Raw genomic sequence first — 11704 nt, 5'->3', positions numbered from 1 at the left:
ATTGTACTTCAGTAACAACTTGTAAATAAGTCCCAACAAATGTTCTGAGTTTTGTGTTGCAAGTTTTCAAATTCAGTCAAGTATCTGAGCGTTCCTCCTTGCTTTTGTAATTCCTTTTAAATTGTGCTGCTTAAAGATATTGAAACCAGTGAGGTAGTTCTGGCCATTTCAAGGAGAGAATCTCAAAAGTTTTCATCTGGGTTTTATTAAAAATTAAGTATTGTGATCTACATGAATTATTACTCTTTTTTTGGTATATTCACTTTCATGAAAATGAATACCTAATGTTGCAGCAAAGTGCACAAAGTCTGTAATTATTCTTTTTCAATAATAATGATAATAATAATGATAATAATAATAATAATAATAATAATAATAATAATAATATTTTATTAAACATGTATGCTGCCTGACTCCCATGACTCTGGACGGCTCACAAGAATCAAAGAAATTACAGTAAAATCAATAAAAGATAAAGGATGCCAAGTGCAACAGACCAGATGGAAGGAAACCAGGGGTCTCCTTCTCCCTCACCTGCAGCTGGGATACCCACAGAATCATTTTATTCATCTATCCCTGTTCGGTTCAGCCATTGTTCTTGAGTTAGGATAACAGGTGAAAAGAGAACTGATGGTGTTTCAGCTTTCCATTGAAAAACTTGTCATTTTCATTTAATACATATTTCTAGGATCTGTCAGTTCCTGACTACTGAGATGGCAAAGCTTTTTGTTCATGCCCTGGTTATGTCTCACTTGGCTTATTGCAGTAGCCTGTTGGTTGGGTTACCTGAGACCTCAAGCCACCATTGATTCATCTTCAGAATGCAGCTATTGTTATTATTTCTTATTAAACTCCCACCTCTTTTCATTGCCAACAATTACATTGGCCTTTGTGAAATCACCAGTATAAATGGCTGCCTTGGACACGTTGTGCCTTGTGTATGGGTATCCCAAGCTATTTGAAAGACCTACTGGTGTCTTGTAAGCTTCTGTGCTTGTTCCTAATAGCAGATTGGAGTTGACAGCTTCTCCTGTGTGCCAGAATAGCCATGTTATGGTTGAGAGACTCCTCCGCTTGGCTCTCATTCTTTGGAGTCAGTTCCCACCTGAATTATATTTCCAGTCTGATCTCTAAAAAGCACTAAAATTCTCCTTTGGGGGAGGTTTCTATGAAGATGTGAACTTAAAAAAACTTGTTAATATGCAGATGTTATTATTATGTAGCCTTCCTTGGAATTCTCTCAAGCGTATACAGAGAGAGCTAGAAAAGCTGTCAAAACAAGCACCGTGTTTGATCTTTAGAAAACTACAACATCTGGATTCTTTTAGTCTAGGACAAAGGATGGCCAAAGAAGGCTCACTGAAGTGTACAATATTATAAATGTTATGTGGAGAAGGGAAAATGAATTATTGTTCTGATGCAAAACTAGTGGTTTAGATTATTCAGTAAAGCTGATTGGCTAGAAATTGAGGATGGACTAAAGGAAGTATTTTACAGCCCTAACTTGCAATAAACTTCAATAGTCCTTGGATGAGCTACTGCTGACCACTTTAAAGAGGGACACACAAATTAAATTGATGACTTGTGGTTTAAAACCACAACTTATATACTACTGCCATCTGGGCACTTTCATGCCTGGATTCGAAACCAGTTTTTAAGAAATGTTGATCACGTATAGAATATTTGCAACTGAACTAATCATGCTGAAACCGAGTAAGTTTCCCTGTTTGAGAAGGAATCCCTTCATCAAACAAATATCATTAACTGTTACACTGGCTTAAAAATGACACATTCAGAAAGGTTAAACCCACCAACTGCTCTCAGCTATGGTTAAGTTCAGAAGTCTTCCTGTGCAGAGACAGTATATATTTGGGAGTGTGTAATGCAATGAACGTGTTATTAATGTGCCGTTTCTGCATTTTCATGAGCATCTGCTTGGCCGAAGCTTGGAATCCAGATAAAATTCTGCAGGCAGCTGGAATTAAAAAATGAGATTATGGGCACAACTCGATGCTGAATATGTGGCCATTTGTGGGAGTCTCTGTTCCTTGCTGAATGGATGAACAGACTAATGGCTGTTGTTAACTGCTATTATAATTATTGTAAGGAGCATATATTTTAAATGGAGCCATTTCATCATCCATTCAGACCGCTACATAGTTGTTGGCCAAAGTATTTACCATACCCATAAGACTGGCACTCTGCGTCCACCCAGCATATAACACAAAGGCAGGATCACCTCTATGACAAGTGCAAAGGTGTGAGCGAAAATGTTCAGCGCAGCCTAAAATAGCAGATATGTCTGAAGCAGAGAAGTGAACAAGACATCTTAGTTCCATAAGATGGCAGCAGCTGGTAAGACAAATATTATCTAATATTCTTCCTGGAGAAGCATGAAGGTATGTGTGAACACATACAAGCACATAAAACACTAAAAATAGCCTCTACTTCAGATTGTTTTTCACATACTTTGGAAGATAAAATGATCCAAGAATGTCAAGACAAACTTTTTCTCATTCTCTTGAGCAGGAAGTCTATTGCTGGAGCTAACCCCCAAGAAATTGCCAGAATGATCACAGCATATATTAGTCCAAGTACCAGAAGATGGCCCTGGTAGATACCACAATGTTCTGAAAGGTTACTGTCAGTTGATAGTCAGGCAGTCAACCCAAAGCAGCAGTCTTCTTCTGCCCCTCAATAGCTCCTTAGGGAAGCCCTGAAAAGGCATGTACAACTGCACACTCCCGAATCTAGGATGATTGAGGCTAGGTCAAAATTAAAACTGGGTAGTTCTTAAAAAAAATCCTCTGCATTCAAATTGCCTGGCCACGTTTTTCTTCACTATCTTAGGTTCCTGTAGGCCCACCAAGAATGATTCTTGCTTCACCTCTTTTGAACTCTTCTTCTTCTAGAAGCTCAGAGGATGGAAGATCAACTCAAACATATCTATGCATTAAGAGCAGGTATAGACACGTAGCCCTAAAACCTATTATGTGTATGTATTCGGCAGGGCATGCCTAATATGGTGAATGTTGTGTAAGCTTACACCAAGAATTTATGAAATTGAAGGCTCAGTGGCAATTGAGCTTCCTGCTGTTTAATATGCCTGATACTCTTCTTTATGAAAGAAGAAAAACGTTGCTCTTTGCCACTTCATAGAATCTGCATGAATGTAAATGAATAACAAATACACATGTATGTGTAATTAACATCATGGCCATGTGTAAAGTATGTAAAAAGATAAGTGTTTGTTATCTAGATATTCTCCTTTTGTACATTCTAGATCTGAGTGCTGTTTTCTGAGGCTGCCTCCTTTCAGTAGCTAAACCCTCCAGATTATATTGGTGTAGGCTTTCAAACCCTCCAGATCTCTCTCTCTTTTGGCATAATGTTGCTCTCAGTCTGGGGGAGCAAAGAAGGGAACAAAGGGGAAAGTAAGGGCAACAGGAGAATCAGAGGCAAAGATGCAGCCAAGCTGCCTAACCTAACTCAATTAGGAGTGTTGGCCCTTGAGAACTTCAAAAAGGGGAAGCGTATCTTCTCATGGGGAAGAGACTAAAGATGCAGTTGAGGTATAAACTTGATCAATGGGAGTGTTGCCCTGAACATGAGAATGATACCATATAGCCACGTCATCCTGATGAAACTGCATGACGCATGAACTTCAGACTCAGCAACTTGGCCAGAGCATCTGGTAAAAGACAATTGATTGAAGCCGGTTTACTTAAAGAAAATTGGATTCACAATGAAGATGAAGCAATGTACCCAGTGACCAAACGCGAAAGGCTTTCCCAGCTGGCTTCTTCCACATACCCAGAGTGGGGAAAGGATGAAGCAATTTGCCTGTTTATTCAAAAAGGTAACTTTTTATTGTTTCCTTTCATTTATGTGATGAATTTAGAAAAGGTAAAAAAGAATCAGATTCATCAGAACTCATAAGTTGTTCATAGGCTATAAATCTCAGTCTTTCATGGGGACCCCCAATGACTCCCTTGCCCAGTATCTCAAGCTTTAAGGCCACCACTGGTTGCTTCCTTCCTTGGTCAATGTTTCTTAATGAATTTACAAATTATCATTAACAAAAGAGAGATTTTTAATCATTTTTTATTTTAATTCACGCAGTATCATCTTAACAAAATAGAACAATATACTGGAAGTATAAAAAGTTCTAGAGGACCTTTTTGCAGTCCAAGTCAAGACCTACTTTTCCAGATGTGGAATTGGAGAAAAGTTGCTCATCCACTTGGGCTAAAGTATATGGTTTAGATTCTAGAGATCTAGAAAAAAATCTCTTCTGCTTGCGAGACAGCATAGGAAGAAATGGATGCTTTGCAGAATGCTGCCAGTGACACCTAGAAGTATCCAAACGGATCATTGGGATCTACAGCCTGAAAGAGCCTGGCTGAGTCACGTTTTATAGGCATCAGATAGAGCAGCTAAAACAAGTGAGAGTTGGAGCACGTGCACCAGAGAAGGACACATTTAGCACTGGAGATAGAAAACTGCATTGCCTTTGATGAGAACGTTGTCTTGTAGTGCAGAGAAGCAGACTCTTGGTTGTCTCACCAGGGAACAAGATGCCCTTCCCAGTTAACAAATGTGCCGTGATCTTTCTCGGAGAGTCCGGCAAGGGTGTGCATAATGGTTTGCAAACTCTGCTCCATTGTCAGTGGGGGTGTCCCCTGGAAAAAAATAGGCAAGGGATGAAGGAAGTTCATATTGAAAAAAGTCTGAAAGCCTAGGTAACATCAACTGACAATGAATTCCATAAGACCCAAGGACGTCAAAACCAGAGAATCATTCTTGACTGAACTTTCCACCCAGATTCTGATCTCACGCAGATGATGAGAAGCCCCCTTTTAGAAGGAAAACCAGGAAGGATCCAAGAAAATTCAAGCCAATAGTTTAATATGGTATATGCAACATGTATTTGCAAGAAAACATTCTTAGACATGACATTATATCAAAGGACAAGTCTTGTTGAAGAAGAACCAGGATAGGTTTTAGAATGGAGAGTCCTGTTTGTTAATTTTTGAGAATGACTACCAGCACATTAACATTTATGCTTGCATGTCACCCCCATAATTAATGGAACCACTCTTGACCCAGTTGACCCAATTTGAGGGAATTGCCTACTGCATCATAATGTAGAATCCAAGAGGCTCAATTTCACATGGCTAGTTTTTGATTCAGTGTTTTTCATAAACACAGTCCTTAGGTTTCTACATTCCTTCGTTCTTCTACTTTATGACAGATATATATATATATCTGTCATATATATATATATTCTTTGTACTTTTTATAATAAAAAAAATCAGTCCAATAGCAGCTAACATAATTAAACAAATTCGCGGATAGAGATGTAGAGAAGTTTTTGATCCAGGAATGTAACATTCTGGTGATTTCAGGAATGTTCAGATTCCTTCAGGACCACGCTGAACCTCCTTTGAGATCAGGCAATTCCAAGGGCAATCTGGCTGTTTCTGGAAGTAAATCTCCCAAACTGGAAGTGTTTCATAATATTTGGCGCATATTGTTCCAGACAAAGCCTGGTTTAAGATCAGACTATCCCAAGAAAAACTCAAACCACATCTGCTGAAATTGTTCAGAGAAATTGCTTCCAGAAACTGCTGGGCCATCCCTGGAATGTACGCAAGAGAAGATTCAGCATGGTCTGAAGTTCATTGGAATATTCTATTCCTAGTCCAGCTAATTTTGTCTGACCTTGCTTGTCTGCTCTATAAAATGTGTTATTTTTCCTCCAATTCACTTACCATTTTACTTCCCATGTCAGTCTGCACCCATCCAGGATGCAATGCAATGCACAAGATCTCATCTTTGGCAAGATGCAGGGACTGGCATTTAGTGAGCATATTCAAAGCAGACTGTGAGGGAGACAGAGAAGGAGAAGATAAATGAATGGTTCATCTGAGTGCTCTAAGACGCCATTCCCTTCAAAGGTGGCTTCTGTAGTTGAAAGGCTGACTTGGGCAATATGTTGAACCCCAGAGGCCTGCAGAAGACCAGAACGTTCATGTGTTGTATTGGTAAAGATGTGCTATCATCTCCTCCTACTCTTTTCTCCCAGGTATGACTCACTTCCTCCCCTCCCACAATCCTATTGGTTGCGATTCGATGTTGATTGATAGAAGGAGAAAAACGTCTATTCAAAATGTTAGTTGAACCTACTCAGGTCATGTTCTCTGCCCTTATTTGATGAAGGGTGTTCTAGTGGGAAAGCTCATAGCTATCTCAAAAGTCATTTTTGATAGCACATCTGGAGGTACTCTCATGCCCAAATGCCTGCCTGTCTCTAATGGAATCTGAAGAGGTATCACAGTTGACCATCTGATCCTTGGCAGAGGAAGGAAGGAAGGAAGGAAGGAAGGAAGGAAGGAAGGAAGGAAGGAAGGAAGGAAGGAAGGAAGGAAGGAAGGAATTAAATTTTCTTATCTTTGATTGTAGTCAGCATCTTTTGATAGAAAAGTTCAAATATTTTGCTTTTATCTTGACATTTTAGAAAATATTCACAGTATCTACTAATCTCTGTCACTGGATTTGTTACACTATTTTTACCATTCTTAAGGAGGCAAACCATCATAAACCATAATAATGTTTTTTCTTTCTTTTTTATGTCCTGGTTGGGGATGTGTTCATTTAGCCAGGGGGATGAATTATGATCTGCTGATATCCTTTAAGAGGGAGCAGACTGGGTATCACTTCTTTCTTATTTGAAAAATTTCTAGCTGGTTTGCATCCAGCCTTCTCTTCCACACATACACTAACTGTATTTTCTCTTTCACATGCACATGACAGGTTGAGGGCCTGGGGTGCAGAAAGAAGGTGGCATGGAAGTGCCCTATAAGGTTTATTTTTGTATTTAGTAAATGACCTCCTGGGTCCCTTCCAGCTTCATGAATGATTGGCATCATGAAAAACATTGCTTGAAAAACATTGCTCTAGGGTGAAACTCAATTAACGTGGTATTGAATTTATTGCAACACTAATAAAAAAGCAAATCTTCTTGGTTTCCAATGGCCTGTGCCAACCTTACTCAGCAGCAAGATATCAACTCATTAATTCTAGGCAAAGAGGTTTCAGATGGAACAACATTAACCAGTTATGGTGGGAAGGTGGATATAACATTCAAACATGCTGTTCTTATACTTATGATAACAACCAAATGGATCCTTCCATTCTCTGATCATGGATTCATTTGTACCTTACTGCAACGATAAGCGATCACGTGGCCCCACTGCCATTCAAGGACATTTGTGATGGAACCTGCTTCACTGGACATGTTGATGATGGCTGCTTTGCTGCAGCTCATGCCTTTCTGGGGATTTTCTTGAGATGCTTTCCTCAGCAAGGGAAGCAATGCCTGGAGGACAGAAGGAAGAAATGAAGGGCACCCAAACCTTCTATGTGGAGGGTGGCACATCTCTCAACCATTATAGGTTCCCAAGGAGAAGGCCTAAAAGAGTTCCTAGCTGCTTACCAGAAAACATCAGAATTGTGCTGTAGGCAGAACCCACTTACATCCCTGTTTCAATCAACACAATTTTTCCATCCTCATTCTATCCATGGTCTATCCATAGTCTATCATAGTCTGTGCAGCTGCTGGGCAAAATTTTTATTCATGTTTTGATATCCCATTTTTAAAGAGCTCTAGGAGCCTAGGATTCATTCTTATAATCCCAGATCTGTGAGGTAGGTGCTTGGGTTGAGAGGGAGGGAGTGGACAAAAGTCCCTCAGGGAATTCCCTGGAGAAAGTCCAGAAAGAGCCTAGAGTTCTTTAGACCAGAAAAAATCCAAACAAGCCAACATCTGTTCTGTGAAACACTTGCATCTAAATAGCTATTCTTCCTACACAACGAAGAAAGGACCGCAAAATATCCTTACCTGAGTAACTATCATGGGCCCAATCACATTGGTTCTGTAGGTTTCAGACATGGTCTCCGGTGTTTCAGTCTCCAAGCTGGTCATATTTAGAATCCCTGCATTATTAATCAGCAGGTTCAATCCAGCCCCTTTCAGATGTTCTATAACTTTGGCTACAGCAGCCTTAACGCTGGATGGATCAGATGTGTCTACAGTGGGAAAAATAAAGGTATATTATTTCATGTCCAGCTTTGCATACCGCACAATGGTCCAACAAATATACCCGTATTTTGTTCATATTGCTGTTGCTTCTTCTTCTTTTAATAAAATGACTTCCTTGGGATTACTCAAGACTGCAGAGACATGTGGTCTACTGATGGTTTTGAAAAATGCAGGACTTCTTCATGAAGCCAATAAAGGCAAGACAGTATCTGAGTTCATTCATGTTATTAAACTACGGATGGGACAAAGCACTGCATGAAGCCATGAATTACTTAAACCATGGGTTTTTGGTTTGCAAACTACTCTGATGGGGTTCCTCTGACACAGAAAGCAATAGTATGGTTGATTGGGATTCTGTTTTGTGTGTCTGAATCTATTAATGTTTGTAACCTCTGATTTATGGCTTAGCATATCCTACAAACCCATCAAATCGGGGTTTAGCCAATAAATCATTATTGAATAAATGAGAATAAGACCAATTGCTAAGCAAAGGCTGTAGAAGGTGAGGAAATACTTGTGGAATGGTTTAAAGGTTTGCAGGATGATGCTGTTAAAATGCTGCTCCCAGCCTTAAATAGGCATGGAAAATATTAATTTTTATTTCAGAGTGAAAAAGGCAGTCCTAAAGGATGCTCAAACTACCAAACCATGCACTTATCTCATGTGGTAATAAAATAATCCTCAGGCTTCTGCAGTCCAGACTTCAACAAGATACAGGAATTCCTGACAGCACAAGGCAATTTCAGAAGAAGCAGAGAGACCAGAAATCACACTGCTCACATCCAATGATAATGGAAAAGGTACGAAAATCCAAAAAGGATATTTATTTGCACTTTCTTGATTATTCTATGACTTTGGACTATGGACCCCAATATGCTGTGCACAGACCTGAAAACATTACTTGACCAGACCACTACAGATGCTGTCTCTGATGACACAAGGAGGACCTTATATGAAAGAGGTGACACACCAATGATGTTCAGCCAGTTATGAGAATCACATGTGACTGAATGACTGAAAACCAACAGTTCTGAGCATACTGGATTAGTAACAACATGTTGCACACCATACCCTCTCTAAGCCAAGTGGTGACTGGTACTGCCAGCCAGATCCTCACCCTCATTAGGTATGCAAACTACCAAATTCACCTACAAGCTTTGGGTGTGAGTGGCTCCCAATAACACTCCAGAGTTTGCAGCCAACTTGTAACTTTGAGAGAGACAGAAGAGAGAACTATCAAGAAGTCATCAGACTTACTGCTTGGATATTAACTTTCCAATGCATCTGCCTAGCAGAATGTTTGTTTGTTTGTTTCTTCGTTGGTTAGCAGATCCAACTGTTTCTGGAATCCATTTTTGGAATTCTGCCTAAAGTGTAATTGTAACACAAGGCAACGTTTGCCATATCTGATGTAGACGTATGGAGTTCGTGCCTAGTTGGCATGATCTACCATGGTGCTGAATTTCAGCTCTTTTCCTTCCCAGCTAGAGAAGAACCAAAGGGGTTTTCGGGACACATACCCAGTGTGATGATCACAATTTGTGGGTGTCCGGCAGCCAAATTCTTCAAGTCCTGAAAGGAAGAAAATCCACAAATTTAGTGCCTTCCCCCTTACAGCTAACCATGGCAAAATATGTTTCCATTACATTTTTTTTCCATGTCTTACTACATCTTTTCCATATGCAAAATCTGGAGGGAAGTCGCTGGGGACAGAGGAAATTACTGGAAACAGAGGCATTCAGGGCAGGAGAGGAATGGGCAACTAGACAACAAATTTTACATCAGAATAGTTTTCCATCCCCTTCAGGCATTTTATCTTCTAATTGTGAAGAGGCTCGTGCAATCCAGTGATACCTGGAGCTATACCATTGGGGTGTACGCTCCAAAACAGGGACGGTGCTAAAGAATACTGAGACTAACAGACAATTTACCTGAAGAGAGTATCATGAGAAATGCTAGAGTAGGCTAAAAGAAATAGAAACTACCGGGAGAAACATCAGTAGTTTCATGCTGGTGATAGCACTTTGCCTGCTGGAAGCCAGGGAGACTTAAGGAATAAAGCTGGTCTGATGCTCAGAACATTCGAAGGCAACTGAGGAAGAGTCCAGCAGAAAGCATGTGGCGAAATAATATCCCTGGAGGTAGAAGAATGAGCTTACAAGACCTCAGGGAGGCCCTTCCTGAGACGCAACTCTGGAAAACGGTGTCCATTATGTCACAAAGGCTCAGAAGGGGCTGAAGAACTGAAAAAGAAGTTTTGAGTGACCAAGGGCAGGGGAAGCATACTGAGTTGGTCCTGAGAAAAAGTCCTTAGGCGGGGCAGCACATTCTGTAAATGGCTAATTTGAAATGGGATAAGAAGAAAAAACAGAAGATGGTTAAATTCCACCTGAGTTCCATTCTCACCTAGGGAGAAATGGAACCATTGTATCAGTCAAGCCTTATAAAAATGCCCTGCAAGAAAATCTCATGCTGAGATTTTATTCTTGTGACTGATTTTTCGATCAACAGCGAGTCCTAGTATAGTTGTGAAAAACTCTGATGAATCAAATGTGGAACATTTCTCCATCGGACACAGACCTGTCTTAAAACATCTCTTACCCAGATGTACAGAAAGGATTATTCTGAAGGCAATAAACATTGATAATGCTTTCGACAAATAACAGTGGTGTTTCCTCTCAACCCTTTTAAATATATATATTTCAACCACAGCAGCCTTTCTAATCCTGTCACCGTGACGACTTAACTTGGATTCTTCGTATTTCAAGATTTAAAAAGATGTAAACTTTGTAATGATCTTCCAATCAATTGATGGGGGAAATTAGCCTCAACGCTCTATACGTCTCCCTAATTCTACCAGGAAAAGCATCATTAAGCTATTTTTTTCAACCTGAGGAGCCTTTCTAATCCTGTGATAAAGTGATTATGTTGGATTCTTCTTATTCTAAAACTTGAAAATGCTTAACCCTTCTAATGGTTTTCTAATCAATTGATGGGGGAAATTAGCCTCAACACTATTCATCTCTCCCTAATTCCACCAGGAAAAGCATCATTAAGCTATTTCAAATCTAAATCATTTTCATTTAATAAACTTGGTTTGTTTTTTTTAATCTTCATTATGCCTCACTCAGTCAGGCCTCCACCATGACCACCTAGGACACAAGCTAACTGCCATTAGAGAAAATGTCCCTGTTCTTCCCACATAGAGCTGAAGGCACCCCAGGCCTTACCTGGGCACGGGGTCCAGCTGGGTCCCGGCAAGTGGCAAAGATCCACTGTGGGGGATTGCTCTTCCTCACCAGCTGCCTGACCAGCTCCAAGCCAAGACCCCGATTGGACCCGGTCACCAGAACGCTGCGTGGATTCAGTCGTTCCATCTCTCTTGCCAGCCGAGATCAACTAAGAAACTGCTCTGCCCGCTGCCTTAAATCTTCTTGCAGCTCAGCTCATTCCCAGTCCCTCCACCCTTATTATGTAAATTGCTTGGCTCCTGTATCAGAAAGGAGTAATACTTCTGAAGAGAATAAGAAAGGCAGGATTTGGCGAGCACCCACAGGATTTTCTCAGATTTTGCTGCAGGGATTTTTTTCTTCAGCAGCT

The 11704-nt window shown here is 40.3% G+C and overlaps 1 protein-coding gene across 1 annotated transcript; it reads right to left on the bottom strand.

Moving 5' to 3' along the window:
• Window positions 1-4385: 4385 nt before the first annotated feature.
• LOC103067539 (uncharacterized) lies at window positions 4386-11493 on the bottom strand. Its single transcript, XM_088136049.1, has 6 exons — window positions 11335-11493; window positions 9625-9676; window positions 7904-8091; window positions 7223-7381; window positions 5775-5885; window positions 4386-4682 (listed from the first exon to the last, which is right to left on the bottom strand). The coding sequence occupies exons 1-6, from the start codon at window positions 11479-11481 to the stop codon at window positions 4563-4565; spliced, it is 777 nt and encodes a 258-aa protein (XP_087992175.1). The 5' UTR covers window positions 11482-11493; the 3' UTR covers window positions 4386-4562.
• Between the last annotated feature and the right edge of the window lie 211 nt (window positions 11494-11704).

The sequence above is a fragment of the Python bivittatus genome, unplaced genomic scaffold (assembly GCF_059951505.1).
Source record: "Python bivittatus isolate LINGU-HERP-01145 unplaced genomic scaffold, Pbiv_v1 ctg000190_np1212, whole genome shotgun sequence".
NCBI classification, from domain to species: domain Eukaryota; kingdom Metazoa; phylum Chordata; class Lepidosauria; order Squamata; family Pythonidae; genus Python; species Python bivittatus.
Note: the sequence above shows the minus strand (reverse complement) of the source record. Positions and strands in the feature narration are given on the sequence as shown.